General features: G+C 34.2%; 1 protein-coding gene and 1 long non-coding RNA gene across 2 annotated transcripts; both read left to right on the top strand.

The window, feature by feature from the left end:
- The first annotated feature begins 537 nt into the window (after positions 1-537).
- LOC145791212 (uncharacterized) lies at positions 538-5024 on the top strand. The gene is made up of 2 exons (XR_014331095.1): positions 538-1093; positions 4620-5024. It is a non-coding gene; the product is annotated as an uncharacterized LOC145791212 (long non-coding RNA).
- An 8713-nt stretch (positions 5025-13737) lies between these two features.
- LOC114275107 (protein TIFY 9) lies at positions 13738-17234 on the top strand. Its single transcript, XM_028217108.2, has 6 exons — positions 13738-14395; positions 14509-14725; positions 14843-14939; positions 15056-15176; positions 15362-15419; positions 16750-17234. The coding sequence occupies exons 1-6, from the start codon at positions 14305-14307 to the stop codon at positions 16826-16828; spliced, it is 663 nt and encodes a 220-aa protein (XP_028072909.1). The 5' UTR covers positions 13738-14304; the 3' UTR covers positions 16829-17234.
- The last annotated feature ends 4771 nt before the right edge of the window (positions 17235-22005 follow it).

Here is a 22005-nt window from a genome sequence, read left to right on the forward strand (position 1 = left end):
AAAGCTATGGTCATGATTCATTTCTTATCAAATTATCCACTGCTGAATTCCTTATGGTTAACTTTTTATTTAAATTATTTATTGTTTGTGTCATTGGCCAAAAAAAAGAAATAGGAACAAATATACATTTACAAATACACTATTTACTTATTTATTTTTAATTTTTTGTGATTCGTCATGGACGGCAATTTACATTGTCTCTGATGTATTCTGTCAACTACATTGTTTCCATAATTTAGTTTGATTTATATTATACAAATAAAATTCATCCAAGAATTTGTATTGTGCTTTATCTGTTTCACTGATTTATTAGAATGTTTGGTGCCACTTTTGCCAATAACTTATGAGATTTTGTTTTGTTGGGAAAGAGTTGTTCGATGTGAATCATGTGGTGCTGCGGAACCGGGGACATGCGAAGGTATTTTTCATGTTTTAATCCTTTTTATTTTTTGATTACACTTAGAAGTTTGAATGGTCATGACCGCTGGACACATTGAAGTATTGCTAAAGTTTTGTTCATTTTTTTACCTTTTAGGTCACTTTGGGTATATAGAATTACCAATTCCAGTATATCATCCTTCCCATGTGAGCGAACTAAAGCGGTTGTTGAGCCTGGTTTGCTTTAAGTGCTTGAAGTTGAGAAGTGGGAAGGTAATGGATATGTTTATAGAAGGCTCCACGTAAAATCTATTGTCTACTAATTAGGCTACAAAATACTAAGATTTTAAAGTTTTACTTGATTTAATTCACTGGTTCACAATCTTTTATTCTTCTTCATTTTTTATTTTTTATTTATAAATTTTTTGTTCTGTTTGCTATAGTTGTATATTTGCTTCTCATTTTACAATAGTCTTTAATTTGTGTTTTGAGTTTGTCCTTCAAGAACATTATGTCTTTACCTTTGACCTTTCAGTCAAAAATATTACATATCTTTTGAAACATTAATATGGAGTAACATTCTGAGTGTATATTTGCAGGATTCAAAGAGCAAGGCCTATCCTTATAGATCCAGGCTTATACCATTCACAGAAATCTGGTGTATTTTGGGCCAAAGAGAAAAGATCTATGCCTTCTTCATTCAAGTTATTCATGGGTATATTCTTAGCTTTTGCCTTGTATGACTATTCTATTGTCCATGTAGATAACTCAAGTACCTGTTCATCTGTGTTCAGTTTTTCACCTTAGAATCAGGGATGCTGATGTTTTCATACATATGTGGTCTCATAAACTAATAGATGTTAAGAGGAATAAGTTAGTGGGATTTTCTGTACTTTTGTGGTATTATAGTGATACATTTTTGAATCAGATCCTGTAGTCCTCAATTATGATAAACCACCACCTGTTTGTGTTGTTTTTTGAAATTTAGGATTGATATTTGACCTCTTTGGTTCATATAGGCATAACTTGAAGACAAAAAGCATGTGAATAGGAAAAACACAGCTGACATTTTGCATCAAGCATATTTAGTGCATGTTGTAATGAAGTTTGGTCACAATTACAGCAGGAAATTGATATCGAGATGATGGGGATGGTGTAGGTGATGCTTTCTGAGCAGGAAATTTGAATTTTAAAAAATTCTAACGCAGACACGTTGCGGACACTTAGGAAAATACGTTTATATCACTTAAACACATTAAACACATAACAAGTTTTATTTCTCTTCATTTCTTATTATTTCTCACTAAATAACCCCATCCAAACAAGACTATACTGTAGAGGAAAAAGAGATGATGAATTGCTTATTAGTTTTATAGTAGAGTTTGTATTAGTTTTATAGTAGTGTGTGCACTGTCTTAGATTACAAAGTCCACCTGATTTGGAGAATGGAACAATGGGTGCTGATATTCTTGATTCATAATATTTTAGCAGTGTGGTTGATATCATTTCCCTTTAAAAAAAAAAATCAAGGAAATATCTTAATCAATATACTCTTGACTCTCTATTTTAGCAGTGTGTTGAAGCCAATAAAATATGTAGGCATTGAAGTTTGGCAAGTAAGACTCTTGACTCTCTATTATTAAAGTATTGTTATTTCTTCTAATTGGGTCTATGATCTTGCACTTTCTGATTGAAGCTAAGTGTGTGAACCTCTGTTGTTATGAAGTAAAAAGGTTGCAATGCTTCATTGTCAGTTTCAGGACTTTGGCCAATTTTATTGATTTTTTATTTTTTTTTTGAAAAAGTTGTTCATGTCATCGGTCTGAATACCCATTTTTCTTTTTTTTTTTTCCAAAAAGGAAGAAGAACCCAACTGTGCAATAAAAATATGGTTGGAGTTGGATTATCCTTTATCCCATTTATGAGCCCCAACTGTGCAATAAAAATTAAACATGTTAAGGGTTCTAATTTGAGCATGTTTTTAGTTATAGAGGGAATTACATCATATTTTCTTTAAAAAGTTTGGATTGTAGCAGTGGGATTGAACTTGATTTGATGGGTAACTCAACATACTTCTGTAATAAATATGATATAGGTACATGGTCCCATACTTCCAGAATCCTAAAAATTTTAAAATAGGTACATAAGAATGTTTGGTTGCTTACCTCAAGCAAATGGATATGCACACCCCCTTTAAAATTTCCAAATTGGAAATTTTAATGTGTATATATATATATATATATATTTGGCCTGTGATATAAGTGTTTCAAGCTAATATGCAGAATAGCTGAAGCAATCCCTCTTATGTCAGGCCATTTAACAATATTTTTCATTTATGGGTGCTTAGTAATTCATTGTGCAGAGACCACTATACATCAGGATATGTAGTGAGATTATATTTTAAGTCAGGTTTTCTAATGGGTCATCTCACCATTAGTTTTGATTTATGACTGGCTCGCTATAATATCAGTTGGAGTGAGATTATTCAGGATATGTAGCCCTAGTACAAAAATACTATTCTCGTGTCTGGCAAGGCAACACCACAACCAAAGAAGTGAATTTTTTCAAATTTATGTAGAAGACATCCAACATATTTAGAAATTTTATTGTCTCTTTTTGAAGAAACTTGATTGACTTATATTTTGAAAATAGGCTGCAGGGAAAAAACAACAAAAGAAAAGAAAGGTTAGTGGTATATATTTTTTCTTATTTAGACAATTTAGGAGAAAACATAAAAGAGAAATTGATAAATTTACGTCGTCCACCTTGCATTGGAAAATGGTGAATATATTATCTATTTTTTCTTTGACAAATAAAATTATGGGATTATTTGTTGAATATATTTAATGCTAGAGGAAGTAGCAAAAGAAGCAACTAAACATATAGATCATGCAAAATTAGTTGGAAGTCTTCTGCTAAAAAGATTCCCAACTTTCTTAAGAACATGAAAGGTATTCTCTGGAGAATGTTTAGCCAATGACCTTTAGACTGTGTGTGTCGAGTGTAACTTTCTGTGAACCAATTGAATGGCTTTTTTGGACTAACTGACGAGAGTTCTCTATAGCATGTAAAGCTATAGTCTTTAGAGTTCCAAGAGTAACTTGTTTTGAAGTTGAAATGGAAGAAAGTGAGAACAAGAGATAACTTTTATTCACCCAAAAAAAGATCTATAACTTGCTTTCCTATATAGTTTGATTTAGAAGAATATTTCCATGTTTAGTTGTAAGGAATTGCATTTGTTGATAATTAACTTTTGGAAGATCTTTTGTGGTGTATTGTATTATATTTTGATTTTCAATTTGGTAAAAGAAATGGAGCTGTATCATTTTCTATGGGTTGATTTACTTGGAAATACTTGTAATTTGTAAAATTTATTATTTTTTCTTTAGATAATATTTGTGAAATGATTTTCACACTTTTCTTTTAACCTTTCACAACGGGAGTGTGAGAGGCTAACGGGGGAGAGTGAATATAATTTCTCTAATATTATTATTCAATAGAATGTAGATCCATTGCAATATTTTGAATTTTATCAAGGTCAGTTTTGTGGTAATTGGCATTTGAGGCCACCTTTATTATCAATTCTAACTTGCTTTGGAATTTTCTGTTTCTATTTACAGCATTCATGGGCAATGTGCAGCAACTATGAAATCTCTGTTAAGAGTAACTATAACTTTGAAAAACCTTTCTTGCACCTTGCCAGGAAGCTTGCAGGGTAATGGAATAGTACATTGTTTGTTATTTTATTTTTTGTTTATTTATACTGGTGGAGTTGTAGACTATTAGATAAAGATAAGCAAGAAAACATCACAAATAATTATCTTTATCTTTGCAGGGGAACTCTCCAAAGGAACCTTTTGAATTAATATCATTAGAAAAATGAAAAAATAGTGTGATAAAAAATCCATCAAAGATAGTGTGATAATATCATTAGTTGCATCATGATGTAATGAAAAAATAGTGTGATAATATCATTAGTTGCATCTAGATTAGGTGCATTTAAACATATAAGAAAAATTTGATTAAAATATGAAAAAAAATCCACCAAAGATTAAAAAATACAAAAAACAAAATTTCGTAAACAAATTTCAAATTTTATTTTTTGGTGGTGGTGGTGGTGGTGGTTCACAGTTCTTAAATTTTTAACTTGTGGGGAACATTAGAGTCCAGGAATGAAAATTTATGAGTTGCTGTTAATGATCAATTTGTGGTGTTTCTTATCCCTTTGGTATTCTTTACAGGCACGAAGCTGAGCTTGCTGCAGCGGCTAGCCAGCCCCTTCCTGATGATGATGACGATGCATTTGACTAATGCTCATGACTTTAGCTTTTTGCTATCATTTTTCGTGCTCCTTTAGTTAATATGAGTTCTAAAAAAAAATTTCAACGCTATCGAAGGATTTGTGTATGAGAGGTGAATGTATCGCGGAGAAGAGACCATTTTAGTTATTCTTTAGCCATTGTTTGAAGTCTGGTTGTGGTTGTGCTTTGTGGTAGAATTCTTTAGGCTGCCATATGGATGTTTTGAGTCACTTCAAGTGTTTGCTTGAAGATTTTAAATTATGTATGGATTTAAATTATTGACGTTGGATTAGATTTGGACTGTATGGAATTTGTAATATATATAGAATTGGACGTTGAAGATTACTTTTTTGGATGCTTGGAACAGAAATGTGTGCACGTTGTTGAATGCTTTAATGGTTGATAACATATTTTGGTGTTGATAGATTATATTGTTTTATACAGGGTACAGGTTGTAATATAAATGAATACAGGTTGTTTACAATTTTTTTTTTTTTCAAATTATTTGGCCACCAAATGTTTTGGTAGCCAAATAGGTAATCAAAAGTTTTGGCTACTAATAATTTAGTAGCAAAAACATAACCCAAAATGTTTTTGCCACCAAATAATTAGTAGCTAAAAGATTTGAGAATGAGAGAAAGAAACTATTGGCCACCAAATGTTTTGGTAGCCAAATAGGTAATCAAAAGTTTTGGCTACTAATAATTTAGTAGCAAAAACATAACCCAAAACGTTTTTGCCACCAAATAATTAGTAGCTAAAAGATTTGAGAATGAGAGAAAAAAACAATTGGCGACTAATACTTTAGTGGCGGAAACATAACTTTTGCCGACTAAACTAAGATTAGTAGCCAAATGTGTACTTTCGGCGACCAATTATTTAGTAGCTAAAAGTGATACCTTCCCCGACCACAACAAGTTAGTAGCCAAAAAGCCTCATTCGGCGACTAATACTTTAGTGGCGGAAACATACCTTTTGGCGACTAAACTAAGATTAGTAGCCAAATGTGTACACTTTCGGCGACCAAACAAATTTTAGTCGCCAATACTATCGCCGACAGGGTAAAGGCGACGAACTTAGCGACAAAAAATTTTGGTCGCTAAACACCTTCGGCGACTAAATAAGTGACTTTTGGCGACCAATATTTTGGTAGCCAAAAGTGACATTTCTTGTAGTGACTCCATCTCTTAAAGGATAAGACATAACCTTTAACACCCTTATCATCAATGTTAAAGTAAATGACCCAACTCCCAGTCCGGCAACCAAGCTATCTCAAGGTTCTAGCCCAATTGCACGTCAATTGAGCAACCACAATAGTTGCCTTACTAACTTCCAGTAAGATCGTTGAGCTAAAACCCAACACAAAGACCATGCTAGGTTTACGCGGTTCATCTATCTTGTTAGGTTCTTCACTGCGGTCAACGACCCAAATAGGCTTTGTAGCCTGGCCGAAATGTACGCTTCGTTTGTTTAGTCAACATTCGTAGCCTGGTTCAGTTCTTCCAAGTTAACAAAGCTCGCTTGGTCAGAGACTTATGACCGTATTAATTTAGCCCAGTCCAAGATTAAGGACCATGCTAATTTAGCTTGGCCCAAGTCTATGAATCATAATGATTTAGCCGGGGCTATTAGTTCAGTGTAAATTACCCTCTCATTGATGGTTTGAACTGAAGTTATTCTCTTTTGTCAAAAATAATAAAAATAAAAATATTTTGTGGCAATTATCTATTTCATAGATGGAAATTGGCGGAATTGTATAAACAACGAACAGTTAAGATTGTGAAAGAATTAATTACTAACATTAGTGTAATAGCAGTGGATTGAAAACTAGATATGCCAAATCCAATCTTTATTTTTCACTTATTCAGGTGAGGAAGTCAGTGTTGATCATCATGTTTAAGGAGAAAGATAAAATCAATAATGTTTTCTAATGCTAATTATCCCTCCCTCCCCTTTCTTCATATAATGATTGATAATATGATTATACTAAACTTATCGTATTTATTATTATTTTTTTTAACTCTCAAATGAGGTAAGTGTAATTTATTTAAAAAAAAATGTTTGAATTATATATTCATAAATAATAAAATTAAAGTCTAAAACCAGAGGAAATTATAGAATGTTCCCAGTATACCATATGTCCGTACTATTTAACCAATCATCATTTAATATGTTTCTCATGTTTTCAATCACCCAATACAATACCTTACCTACTCACATTTTTCACCAATCACAATATTAGGGAATACCATGTGCCTATACTCAAACATAAGGCACTGGCCATTAACACTTGTGCCCGAACTATGTCTGCAATCAACGGACTTGCAATTTCATTTGGGGATCATCAAGAACTACCAGATCCTCATGGTGGTTAACCCCCACACTAGTCTATCAGCACTCTTATTGGCCTCTCTCAAAATGTGGCTGACAGAACAATTGCATTTGTTTTGTTCATAAGAAACTCGATATCTTCAAGCAAGGCTCCCTGTGGAAAATGGTTTGGAGTGTCACCATTAATGAGGAGGACCATTTGTTCAGAATCTATCTCAATGCTCATATCTTGCATGCCCTTTTCAAAAGTGATAGTTAACCAGGGCCGGCCGTCAGTTTCCGGAGCTTAAGGCGAAATAATTTTTTGAGGCTTTTTTAGATATTTAAAAAAATAAAAATAAAAGTCACTCTGTTTGGTTTAGAATTTTCAAAAATAATTGTCTGAGTTTACAATTCGTATTTTTTTATATTTTTTGTATTTGGTAACTTTTTTTAAAAAAATATATAAATATTATAGTTTTTAAGTGTATCTAAATTAGATGTATCTACAAAATAAATAAATAAAAATTGTGTAAAATATTATTTTAAAAAATACTAAAAAACACATAATTGGGCCATAAAGAGAGAAAAAAAAAAAATAGGCCACACAAAATTAGGCTTATGAATAACATATATACATATATTTTATATTTTATTTTTTTAATTGGACCTTTTATCAATTGGGCCAAATAGATTTTTTGAGGCCCTTTTTAAAATGGCCTAAATTAATTAAATAGAATTAGGCCATTTTAAGTTTTTAATATAGTGTAAGACTAAATTTGGAACCCTTTTTTTCGGCCTATTTTTTGGGGCCCTAAACACAGGCCTCACCAGCCTTAGCCCAGGGCCGGCCCTGTAGTTAATCCTCTGTACATGTCCACCACCCTGTGTTGGGGATGAATGAACCAACGGGGTTTTGGACATGGGTTGAAATATCTTTCTATCGATTTGTTCACTGTAAGGGATTAACTTCTTCACGACTAAACCGTACACCATGGACTTTACGGATGGCCAAACAGGAGAGATGGGAAAACTGACAAGGAAGTTATCTGCTGCTTAACAAAATTGAGATCATATGAGAACTCAAATAATACGTGGAAAAAAAAGAGTGGCCGCTCGTAAAGTCCTGTAGCTTACTGTTAAACGAATCCGGATCTTCAATCGCACTCCCCTGTCGCCCTCCAAAACGACGTCGTTTTGGAGGGTTTTTTTTTTTTCTTTTTCTTCTTTCTCTTCGGTCTGTGTTTGGTTTTTGAAGAAAACCAGAGGAGAGGAGAGGAGAGGGGAGGGGAGGGGAGGGGAAGAAGAGAGAGAGGAAGGGAGAAGAAGGAAGAGGACGGAACCCACCACCATCACCACCGCAGAGGACAAACCCATCGAACTTCCACCGGCAACTCTCAACTTCCTCCTCCTCTCTCTCATCTTCTCTCTCTCCTCTCTGATCTTCGCCCCCCCCCCCCCCCCTTTTTTTTACACAGCTTGGATTTTGGGTTTGAAATTTGTTCTTGGGTTTGAAATTTTGGGAAGCTCTCCTCTATGATCTTCCCCCTTTTTTTTTTTTTTTTACACAGCTTGGATTTTGGGTTTGAAATTTGTTCTTGGGTGTGGGTTATTTTATGGTTTTGTTTTGAAATCTGATTTTTTTTTTTTTTTAACAGATTTTGTTGAAATCTGATTTACTCAGTTTCCAATTTTGTTGAAATCTGATTTTTTTTTACAGATTTGAAATCTGAAATCTGATTTGAAATTGGTTTAAGAATTTTTTAGAAAAAAATTTCCTGTGGTTGATTGGGCAGGGGGAAAAAATGTTTTCTGGATGATGATTATAACCCAAAATTTTTTCTGGGTTTGTTGATGATGATGTTTGTTGAAATCTGATTTTTTTTTTTAATGATTTGAAATCTGAAATCTGATTTGAAATTGGTTTAAGAAATTGATGAATTGGGTTTTTGTTCAAGATCCGGCTGGAGTGGAGGATAGAGGAGAGGTGGTTTGCTTCAACTCTTCTTCTCCCTTCCTCTCTCTCTTCTTCCCCTCCCCTCTCCTCTCCTCTGGTTTTCTTCAAAAACCAAACACAGACCGAAGAGAAAGAAGAAGAAGAAAAAGAAAAGAAAAAAAAAACCCTCCAAAACGACATCGTTTTGGAGGGCGGCAGGGGAGTGTGACAGGAGAGTGCGACCGAAGATCCGGATTCAACTTCTTGACGGTTTAACAGGAATCCGAATCTTCGGTCGCACTCCCCTGCCGCCCTCCAAAACGGCGTCGTTTTGGAGGGTTTTTTTTATTTTTTCTTTTTCTTCTTCTTCTTTCTCTTCGGTCTGTGTTTGGTTTTTGAAGAAAACCAGAGGAGAGGAGAGGGGAGGGGATGGGAGGGGAAGAAGAGAGAGAGGAAGGGAGAAGAAGAGTTGAAGCAAACCACCTCTCCTCTATCCTCCACTCCGGCCGGATCTGGAACAAAAACCCAATTCATCAAAATCCAAATTCAAAAAAACCCAATTCATCAATTTCTTAAACCAATTTCAAATTAGATTTCAGATTTCAAATCTGTAAAAAAAAATTAGATTTCAACAAACATCATCATCAACAAACCCAGAAAAAATTTTGGGTTATAATCATCATCTAGAAAACATTTTTTCTCCCTGCCCAATCAACCACAGGAAATTTTTTTCTAAAAAATTCTTAAACCAATTTCAAATCAGATTTCAGATTTCAAATTGTAAAAAAAAAATCAGATTTCAACAAAATTGGAAACTGAGTAAATCAGATTTCAACAAAATCTGTAAAAAAAAAAAAAAAATAGATTTCAAAACAAAACCATAAAATAGCCCACACCCAAGAACAAATTTCAAACCCAAAATCCAAGCTGTGTAAAAAAAAAAAAAGGGAAGATCAGAGAGGGGAGCTTCTCCAAATTTCAAACCCAAGAACAAATTTCAAACCCAAAATCCAAGTTGTGTAAAAAAAAAGGGAGGGAAGATCAGAGAGGAGAGAGAGAAGATGAGAGAGAGGAGGAGGAAGTTGAGAGTTGCCGGTGGAAGTTCGATGGGTCCGTCCTCTGCGGTGGTGATGGTGGTGGGTTCCGTCCTCTTCCTTCTTCTCCCATCTTCTTCTCCCTTCCTCTCTCTCTTCTTCCCCTCCCCTCCCCTCTCCTCTCCTCTCCTCTGGTTTTCTTCAAAAACCAAACACAGACCGAAGAGAAAGAAGAAAAAAAAAAAAAAAACCCTCCAAAACGACGTCGTTTTGGAGGGCGGCAGGGGAGTGCGACCGAAGATCCGGATTCCAAGAAGTTGGGTACCATTTGGAGTCCAGATCCTCTGCAGCCAAATCCTTCGGCCCTTCTTCCGGCCAAGGGCTAGGATTTTGCCACGTCGCTTAAAGGAAGATCTACGGTTCAGATGCAAAAAAAAAAAAAGAATTTGTCAGCAGTTTCCCTCCCTGTTCGAAGCTTGGAAAACATTGGGAAACCCCTTGGATTTGAACTTATAAATGTACTCATAAATCCATTCACTTCACGTTTTCCCTCCCTCTTCGAAGCTTTGGTGAACGACGATCGGTGAAGTCGACGGCGAACATCAATGACCATCGGCAGCGAACAAAAAATCTGCCATGTTCAAAGCATTTTTCCCCAAATAATCTCAAATAATCTGCCATGTTCAAATAATTTTTGATGATTTGCCATTTTCATTGTTTAATAGGCCCCAAAAAATAAATAAATAAAATATATATATATATAATGTAATCTATAATGTGGTTGTGCAAGATCATTTTCTGAAAATAGCATCAGTTGTTAAGTGATGATGTTCTGAAAATAGCATCAGTTTGGGTGTGGAGAGGGCCATCGAAGCTGTTGCTCAAAAATAGCAATGGGTGAAGAAAGAGCTTGGTTGGGTGGTAGATGAGTTGGAGTTTAGAGGTTGAAAAATAAGAAGCAGTGGACAAGATGGGGATTTCTAGTAATGTTGGGAGAACTTGTTCCAGGAAGATGATGAAGAGAGTAATGGAATAACAGACTTGTACAAGTAGATGATGATGATGAAGATAGAGAGTGGAGTCTATGGAGCAAGGACTGAGAGAGTGTCGCCATGGATGGATAGAGAGAGAGAGAGAGAGAGAGAGAGAGAGAGAGAGAGAGAATGAAGCTTTGCCTCTGTGTTGAATGAAAAGAAATTCAAATTTTTTATTTTTTAAAACCAAACTTCATCTAAGCCGTAGGATCTAGCCCTGATGACGTGGCAAAATCCTGGCCCTTGGCCGGAGGAAGGGTCGGAGGCTTTGGCTGGAGAGGATCCGGACTTGATCTAGTATCCCTACAAAAATGTATTTTTTTTATTTGGGTAAATTATAAACAACATCTCTAAAGTTTGATTAAAATACGAATCACTACCTGTAATTTTGGAAATTACATTTCATCCCTTGAGGTTTTAATTTCGTAACAAATTGCCCCTTTTATTAATAAATCATGAAGTCGATTAACAGTTTTTAATGATATTAGAAATATGTTTCAATTAATAATTTAGGTAACTTTATTATTGTAGTAGAGAGCAAATTATGAATTTTATTTTTTTAGTTAATTCTGTTAAATAAAAAATTATGACAAGGAAATATTTGTAATCTTCGAAACCACACAGGCAATCTGTACTTTAAATAAATCTCAAGAGTATATTTATAATTTATTATTTTTATTTTTTTTAAATCATATCATTTCTTTATTTATTTATTATTTTTTCATAAAAAATAAAAATATATATATATACTTATTTAAATTATACTAAACACTTTCTTAATCCCCAAATAATATAATAATACTATAGATAATGAGAATGACTCTGTGGTTTGACTGTGTCGGGCTAAACCGTGATTGACTTTTGCCGTCACCGTCACTTTTGTTGTTCGTAATACTTTATAAATAGTTTTTTTTTTTTTAATTAAAAATTAATATGATAATGATAATGACATATTGGTATTTTGAAACACGTGAGCAGAGTATTTTCAGCACCAAATTCGATCACGAGTATTTTGATCTGAATGAGTTTTGAAGACGGTACCAACCTGTCGGTCCCACTCATCACCCAATCAATTTGGCAGACTACCAATCCCATCCTAACACGGAAAACATACGGGATGAGCCTTCCCTCTATGCCATCAATTTTTTTTTTTTTTTTTAAAAATTTATAAGGCTTCGTTTGGGAAGAAAAAAGTCAGATTTTTTTGGTTAAAATAGTTACAAAAAATAAAATAGGTTATTTTAGTTACAAAAAATAAAACATCAAATCCAACCCATAATCATTACAATCCTCTCTCACAAAAAAAGTCAAAAAAGTCAAAAAGCCAAAAAGTCATTCCCAAACCAGGCTAAAATAGCCTAGGCTAAAAAATTCAAAAATTCAAAAAGCCAACCCACTTCCCAAACGGAGGCTAGATAGACTTGTAAACTTGTTTAAAATATAAATTATTTTTTATGATTGAATAATTATAAATATCTTTTTATTAGAATTTTTTATTTGATAAAATTAATTAAAACAATAAAATTTATAATTACTTTTCTATACGATAATAAAATTACTTAAATTATTAATTGAAACATATTTATAACATTATTAAAGATTATTAATTGATTTGATAATTTATTAATAAAATGGACGATTTGTTATAAAATTAGAAACTTTAAGAGTGAAATATAATTTTTAAAACTACATAGGACGATTCATACTTTAATCAAATTTTGGAAGACGTATTTGTAAGTTACCTAAACTATTTAATTGTTAGGTCTCATAATAAATAAATAAAAATTATAAAAGATTTATTAGAAAATTATGTTTTAAGTACTTGTATTCAATTAGTTCATAACATATTCTTATATTTTAATAAATTATATTATTTAAATATTTAGTTCAGTAAATTTTAATTCTTCTATTTAATATATTTTATGAATAATTTTACCTTTAAAAATATTTTTTTAAATCTTACAACTTAGTGTGCACTTATTTAGACTTTTTTTTGTACTTTTTATATGAAATATATATATTTAAAGCCTAATTAATGAAATTTATCAAATAAAATTTCACTTGAATATGTAATTTTATAAAATAAAAATAAATAAATAAATTTGATAGCATAAATATTTCATGATGTGAACATTCACATTAAATAAATTTGGCAGTGCGAATGTTCATATCATAGAACATTCACATTGTTAATATGAATATTAATGCACGTTTTATCCTATTATTATTAAGGGTATTTTGGTAACTATGTCACTTATAAGACTTATTGAAATATAATAAAATAATTTGAATTAAGTAGAACATAAGTAGGTAAAGAGAGATTTATGAATAAATGTCTCAATTATTTTTTATGTAAACAATTAAATTTATCAGGCGTTTAATTATAACATATGAACAAATTATATTTTATTTTATAAAATGAACGGTAAATATGATTGTAAACGTAAACTATGCAAAGGTTTTGTTTGGCTATCCTAGTTGAAATAAGCTAATAAGATAAAATATCATATTCAAACTATAATCATTTTATTTTTTTTCTTCACAAAAGTCAAAAAAAATTATCAAATGAACTTTTTAGTTCCAAGTTAAAAAATTCTTAACTTCAAAAAATCAACTAAAAAAAGTTTATATTTATAGTTATCAGATAAAATTATTTTTTTTAATGGACAACCTTTTTTTTAAAAAAAAAAAAACTGTAAGATAAATAATTTAAATTACTGACAGGAATCTCAATATGAAAAGATAAGATACGGAGGAGTGCTCATCTCAAAAATACCCTCCCTCTCTATCACTATTATTATTATCCTCCCAAGTTACCAACAACCCAATAATTTTTGAAAAAACTATAAAATAATAATTTTCATGAGGACTTTGTGAGCAGTGGAGACTACCGACTGTGTCCAACAGGAGGGCCCAGAGATTTGCAAAGTCCAATCCTAGATGCTTCCTTCCATCCCTGCCCGCCTGCTCCCTCCGGACTTTAACTTTGAAGTGTGGAGAGTCTATCTCGTGAAATACGTGACATAATTAACTAGTATTATCATAATCAAGATCCCACCCCCACAACCACTATTACCTCTCTATCTATTGCTCTCATTTTTCTCGTGCGTTTCTCTCTCTCTCTCTCTCTCTCTCTCTCTCTCTCTCTCTCTCTCTCTCTCTCTTTACATCCCCTCGCTTCCTCCTCTTTGCCTCTCGAATAGCATTTATATTCAACTCCATTTAAAGACTTGAAAGCCCCAAAGCATAACAACACCATACACAACAGAACAGAGTTCAAACACCTCCCCAAAAAATCGAAAAAACTTGCAATGTCGAGATCGGCCGTAGAGCTCGATTTCTTCCGGATGGAGAAAGAGAGCTCCTCGAAGAAGTTCATTGATCGCCGAAGAAGCTTTCGAGGTTTTTTTTTTTTTTTTTTAATTGTTTGTTGTTTGTTCTTGAAATTTATATGCGTCGTCCTGTGTATATGTAATGTATCTCATGATTATAGGTATATTCATTCATTTATGCAGATATTCAAAGTGTGATTTCGAAGCTGAATCCCCAGCTCCTGAAGACCGTGATCGCATCTGGCTCTGTCGATCACACCTACAATAATGTTGCCAAATCCTCCGAAAATTGCAACTTGTTCTTGTCCTCCAAGTCTTCGTTTTCGGTTCCCTCCACTCCCCAACATGAAGACACTCTGGTCTTCCCTCCTGCTTTGCCTCTCTATTCTCCTGCCTTCGGGTACTCCCAACACTTTCAATTACTGCTTCTTCTTGCCTCTCTCTCTCTCTCTCTCTCTCTCTATATATATATATCTGTGTATGATGATGTCATTCATGATATGATCTGGTTTTGTAGGAGCAATGCCTCTGGTTCTGAACCAACTCCTGAAACGACCCCCATGACGATTTTCTACAACGGTTCCGTCACCGTTTTCGATGTTCCGAGGCACAAGGTTCGTCAATATTCATTCCTTCCTTCCTGTACATTAATTCTTTACTCTCTGTTTTCTTCTTTTATTAATTTTGAAGTCGTTTAATTGATTGAAGCGGTTAATGATGATTCATTCAGGCAGAGAATATCTTCAAACTTGCTGAGAAACAAGTCTCCAAAACTGTTGAATCAGCAGCAGATCCCAAACTTGCACTCTCTTCAACCGATAAGACTCAGATACTGGATACCATTAACGGAGGTCAGTTTAATGTCGAATTTAGCCTCTCTTCTTCTTCTTCTTCTTCTTCTTCTTCTTCTTCTTCTTCTTCTTCTTTGTTTTCTTTCTTTTTTTGCGTTAATTTTTCTTCAATATGTAGATATGAATATTAGAAAGTGGCAAATCATGCTTTATAAGTATTAATTTTTTATTTTTTGGGGGTGCAGATCTACCAATCGCCCGGAGAAAGTCGCTGCAGAGGTTTATGGAGAAGCGCAAAGAGAGGTATGCTCCAAATTTACAAATTTTGGACAAATAAGAAGTAAAATTCTTCTCGCCTTGATTTTATTATTGAACGGAAAAACATTGTCCTTTGTACTATTATTGCATAATACTTTCAGGTTACTAGTTATTATTAGGGAAAAATACAATCCAATCCAGTGCAATGTCAAAAAAAATAAAAAATTACAAAATTATTAAAAAATTTATGATTTTGATTATTAAAATTAATAATTTTTTTCATTAATCTATAATTATTTTTATAAAAATAGTCTGATATGTAATTTTCTCTTATTATTAGGATCCGACTCCTTTTAAATAAGCCATGCTATGCAGTGTTAGTGTCGGTTGGATAAATCATAAAATTGATCCCCACAATGATAAAGGTTAAGGTTTTGAGTATACATGATATAGATTAGTTGGATGAAGTTTTATGTCAGAAGGTTTCCCACCATGGTGTTTGGTTTATGGATTTGATGAGATTTTTGAAAAGAAAAGAGAAAGTAATAGTGAAATGTGAATAAAATATAATTAGATTTCATATTCATTTCACACACCTTTTCCTTTCTTTTTTCAAATTATTTTCCAAATCCATGAACCAAACACAATGTATAAATTAGGATGTCTATAGATATCTAATCAAATTAATTTTTTACATATGTATTTTTCTCTTCGAGTCCTATAAGATGAATGGTTTGGATTACCGTCATGAGTTCCATAGGGCTCACGAAATGGAGTCTTGAGAGACATAGAGAGGATGAAATCTTGAAAGGAGTTGCCCCTTGTCATCAGGCGCTTGCAATTGGTTCTTATTTGAAAAATGCTATAAAGAAAAATATTAGGCTTGACAATATTTCTCTCGCCACTCAAGCGATGATATTAAGAGTTATTCATGTACTGCTCAATTTCTGGCAGATAATTAAATTGAAAGGCATTGAAAGAAATAGGTGGTGTTTCATTGGCTAGAATTTTTGTTACAAGTTTTATTTTTTAAAGTAGGCTTAGCCTAATCAAAAGTTGAAAATAATTGAACAAATTTTCATTACGTATTTGAGTGTAATCAGTGGATTGAGCTAGCGGAGAATTTTCATTGACGTGTGAAGTTACCGAACATCATGTTTCTTAGGCCTAAATGGAAAACACAAATCTCAACAAACTTCTAGTGAATAATGGGTTAGGCAGCCCAATCAAATCAACTACAAGATACTATCATATCATATAAAGCATATTCACAAGTTTACTATTCTAATCATAATTATTTTTGTTCTCAGGAATTGTCATATAATTTGCTGTCTTAAACGTACTAAAAGATCACACGCTTTTGAATTGTTTACAGGCTAACTTTCGTGTCGCCTTATGGATGTCCGAATGACTACGCATCTTCGGGCCAGAACACATCCGGACAGAGGGAGTAATTCAGATTAGAAAAAGAAGGAGAAGAAGAAGACACAGAAATATGCAAAAATGTGGAGAAGACTATTCCAAGCTTTATTGACTTTGATTTTACTTTATTACCCACAATAGTTGAACGTCTTTTAGCCAGAAGGGGACTGTTGTAACTGCACGTTTTAGTAGTGGATGTAGGGGTTAAAAAAGAATAGGAGGGCAAGGACAGGACTGTCTTTTGACAATTGGCATTGAACAATGAACACCCCCTCTCTTTCCTCGCACTTTCCTTTGTTGTTTTGCGTAGACTTGAAGTGTACTCTGTTATTTTATGACGTTGTGTGTATGTACACGAATCTTTTCTTTACTTTTCTTCGGTTTGTTTAACCATTTGTTAATTCACATTTATTATAGTTTCCAACGTTGTTTGTTGCACAAGTTTGTTTATTTATCTTTGTGTTTGTGGGTGGGTGGGTGAGTATGTGTGTGGTGTTGTACATTGCCATTTCAATAATGTTGAGTAGTTGATGGTGGACCATTTCAAATGAAAACGTGATTGTCATTGGGAGAGAAATTTAGATTGAGAGGGTACTCATATGCAAATTGTTAGAGAAAAATGATTGAATAAGAAATTGTCTCATAAATGTATATATAACTCACACATTTAAGGTTCATCAGTTTTACAAAATTTATTGGGCAGTTTTGCTAGCATTAGTTGCCAACCTTATGGTTAGAGGCTCTTCCCCTCTTCCCTATGGTGTATAAAAGGAGGTCCTATTCCTTGGAAAGAGTTATAGAATTTTTCCTTGACATCCATACATTGTCAGTCTACTTCTCCTATAATTTCTTCCTGAGAGAGAGTGCAGCCGTTGTCCGTTTACTATGCTAATCAGAAGGTGCTTCTATTGTAACTGGTAAAAACCGTCGTATCCTGGAAAGTAAACGCCGACGTACCTCCAGCACCCAATGGTGAGGCGGCGAATCTATTTTAAGGAGACTGTGGTATCACACAGGCTTTGGTTTGCTTCCTTTAACCATTTTATATTTTATCTATATTTTATTCAGCATGTTATTTTTCCTGGGATTGAAGGTTTGTTTTATTCATCTCATAATTTTGCGATATACAATATGAAATTATGTAATGTGAGTAATTTTTCCAAACAAGCTTAAAATAGATTCAATGTTTATCATAGAATTAGATTAATAGATTCATAGGTGTGTGTAATAATTTTGCATGTAATTGGCCACTGGTAGTACTAGCGAGTTAATTGGTTTATTAGATGCATGTACACAGGGTTAAGCTTTTGATTTTGCCATTTTGTGTATGCTACTGTTTGGTCTTCCCATGGCACGGAATAGGCCACTGTTATCAATAGGGAAGAAGAGTTCCATTGGTGCAACGTTAATTCACCGTATTTTCTAATTAATTTATTAATTTATGGTGTACCGGTTCATGCCTTGTATTTCTAGATTCACATGCTTCTAGTTCACATGCTTCTAGTTCACAATATAAATTACATGTTCATTCGGGTTTAATTTTTAGTGTAATTTACATTTCTAACATATTTATTAGGTAGTAAATTTTCATGTAACTTGTACCTATTAATCTTTAATTTAGGTGTGGAGTTGTAAAGTTTATAACTTGCCTATATTTAAATTCATGTTAAGTTCTCTAGAATTATTTGCATGTTAGTCATGTCATTTGCAATTCTTACCTAGTAATGTGATTTAAGTATTTAGGAGTTATAAAATGTTTGTAACTTGCCTCAATTAATTACATGTTTAGTGTACCATAAGTTCATATGTAACCTTTACCAATTTAAAATATGGTTTAATTATATTTAATTTAGGTCTGTAACTTATATAGTTAATTACATGTTTATTATGTAATTAATTTTTTACAGTTTTTTTTAGTTTAAATTCTAGATGTGTAATTTAAGGGTTGGTTTTAATCTTTACTTACAGTTATTTATTAATTTGTTTTCCAGTACCCTCCCCTTCAATCACTATTTTGCCAAAAGCAAAGAAAAGCTGAGGGAGGTTTTGTTGTATTTTGCTGCTAACTCTTTATTGCAGGAATACCTATGGAAATGGGAAAAATGATTAATTTGGACTAAATATTTGAAGCAATTGTTTGCTTGGGTGTTCATTTGTGGTTATTCACCAATATGTAAAGCACGTTTTATTTGCTTGTAATTATTGTAGTAATTTTGTTGTAATTGCTTGTACAGTTTGGAACTTGGTGTGTTTAACCTAGTTCATCCCTTGGAAAATTTAATTCTGACTATGAGTTAACATGCTCTTGAAAGTTTTGTCTAAGGTTAACTGGGTTTTAAGTGGGACCGGTGTGATGCCTCCAGTCTTCCTGGAAATTTTTTTGACCATATTCGATTCTAGGTTGCGTGGTGAGACTAGTTTTGAATTAAATTTCTAATTGTGGAATTTTCTAGTGTTAAGTTTGATTTCTAGAAATACAGAATAGCGAAAATTCTGTTGTAATTTTTCAGAAATGGCAACTGTCTCTGATGCTGCTACTGCTGCTGCTAATGTTGGTGGGGATCCGAACCCCGGGGCGACTGGCTTGCCAACCCCTGCTGTGACCTCTGTGGTCAATCCTCCTGTTGTTACTCCGGCTGTTCTGGGAGGACCGCTCAATCATCACGAGCGCCCGGAGAAGTTCACGGGAGTGAATTTCAAGAGATGACAGCAGAAGATGCTGTTTTATTTGACTAATCTAAGCCTTGCGAGGTTTCTGAGAAAAGATGTACCAGCCGTAGAGGAGGATGAGCCAAGAAGGAGTAAAAGGGCTAGAACCACAAAGTCTTTTGGTCCAGACTTCTTGACTTATATGTTAGAGGGAGAACCTCGAACGCTCCATGAAGCTGTGATTTCACCTGAAAGTCCTTTATGGAAAGAAATAATTAAAAGTGAGATTGACTCCATCTTACAGAACTATACTTGGGAGTTGGTTGATCTACCCCCAGACAGTAAGGCCTTGAGGAGTAAGTGGATCTTTCGAAGAAAGATGAAAGCAGATGGGTCAATTGACAAATATAAAGCTCGACTAGTTATCAAAGGATACAGGCAGCGAGAATACGAATTCACCAATGACAAGGATTACATCCATTCGCATGGTGATTGCAATAGCAGCTTTACGTGATTTAGAAATACATCAGATGGATGTAAAGACAGCTTTCTTAAATGGAGATTTAGATGAAGAAATCTACATAGAGCAACCCGAGGGGTTTTCAGCTCCAGGAAAAGTAAGAAAGTCTATAAGCTTGTCAAGTCATTGTATTGTTTGAAGCAAGCTCCCAAACAATGGCATGAGAAGTTTGACAATGCTATGTTGTCAAATGGGTTTCGAATCAATGAGTGTGATAAGTGCGTATATGTTAAAGACACTGACAAAGGTTATGTCATTTTGTGTCTATACGTTGATGACATACTCATTGTTGGTAGCAATGATGAAATGATTAAAGCTACCAAAAGATTGTTAAACTCTAAGTTTGACATGAAGAATATGGGCCTTGCAGATGTCATTCTGGGTGTTAAGATCACCAAAACATCTGGTGGTATTGTACTTTCTCAAGCTCATTATGTTAATAAGATACTTGAGAAATTTGGAAAGTCAGATACAAGTATGTTTAGGACACCGGTAGACTTAAGTCTATATTTGACCAAGAATAATGGTGAGAGTGTCTCTCAACTAGAATATTCTCGGCTCATTGGGAGTTTGATGTATCTGATGAGTTGTACAAGGCCGGATATCGCCTACGCTGTTAGTAGGCTGAGTAGATACACGACTAATCCTAATGCTACTCATTGGAAGGGCATTATGCGGGTGTTGGGGTATATCCGTTACACCCTGGATTATGGGCTGCATTATACCAGATACCCAGCGGTACTAAAAGGGTATAGTAACACAAATTGGATATCTGATATAAAAGATTCCAAATCCACTAGTGGTTATGTGTTTACCCTCGGAGGGGAGCCGTGTCTTCGAAATCTGCCAAGCAATCGTGTATCTCGAGATCAACGATGGAATCTGAGTTTATTGCTTTAGATAAAGCAACTGAAAAAGCTGAATGGCTTCGCCAGTTTGTTGAGGATATTCCACGTTGGCTGAAACCTGTGCCAGCTATCAGTATTCATTGCGATAGCCAATCAGCGATTGGTCGGGCACAGAGTAATATGTATAATGGAAAGTCTAGACATATTCGTCGTAGACATAATTCCATACGACAACTACTCTCAAATGGAGTTGTCTCTCTAGACTATGTCAAATCTAAGGACAACATTGCGGATCCGCTAACCAAAGGGTTAACTCGAGAGTTAGTAGAAAAGTCGTCAAGAGGAATGGAGTTAAGGCCTTTAGTAAAGGTTACTAGAACGGAAAACCCAGCCTAGTTGACTGGAGATCCCAAGATCTAGGTTCAAAGGGACAACCTAACTTCGTGTAACGGGTGAGTCACTGAAGAGGTAAATCCTCTTGCCTATTCCTTTATACAGTGATGCCCTGTGGGGGTGGAAGGTTAAGCTAATGCTTTTAATAACCTTAGTGATGTGGTATAATGAAATACCGTATCTAGGTCACCTATGTGAGTGCGAAGTGGGGCCGCTTCTTTAAAAATTGCCAAGGCCGAATTCTTTAAAAACACTCACAGAACCAGGCTAGTGTTCCAGGGCCATACCGAACACACCAGTGAGAACAAGAACAATGGTTGGACTAACTCCTGTGTGAGGTCTATTGTCTCGGTTTACATAAACGGTAGAACAGTTCAAGACATCATGTTCACTGGTCAGCCAGTAAATCCGATAGGCTTTCACTACGAAAGGTTCAAGGCCAATAGCTACCTTTTCTGATGCAGGGTTAGTCTGTGTGCTCTCTCTCTTTCCGAGTCTTTGTTGATAAACGTTGAGCGTTTGCTGTATTCGGTCAATTTTTATTCATGTGAGGGATTGTTGGAGAAAAATGGTTGAATAAGAAATTGCCTCATAAATGTGTATATAACTCACACATTTAAGGCTCATCAGTTTTACAAAATTGATTGGGCAGTTTTGCTAGCATTAGTTGCCAGCCTTGATGGCTAGAGGCTCCTCCCCTCTCCCCTATGGTGTATAAAAGGAGGCCCTATTCCTTGGAAAGAGATATGGAATTTTTCCTTGACATCCATACATTGTCAGTCTACTTCTTCTATAATTT

The sequence above is a fragment of the Camellia sinensis genome, chromosome 5, assembly GCF_055761805.1.
Source record: "Camellia sinensis isolate YWXY chromosome 5, ASM5576180v1, whole genome shotgun sequence".
Classification (NCBI taxonomy): domain Eukaryota; kingdom Viridiplantae; phylum Streptophyta; class Magnoliopsida; order Ericales; family Theaceae; genus Camellia; species Camellia sinensis.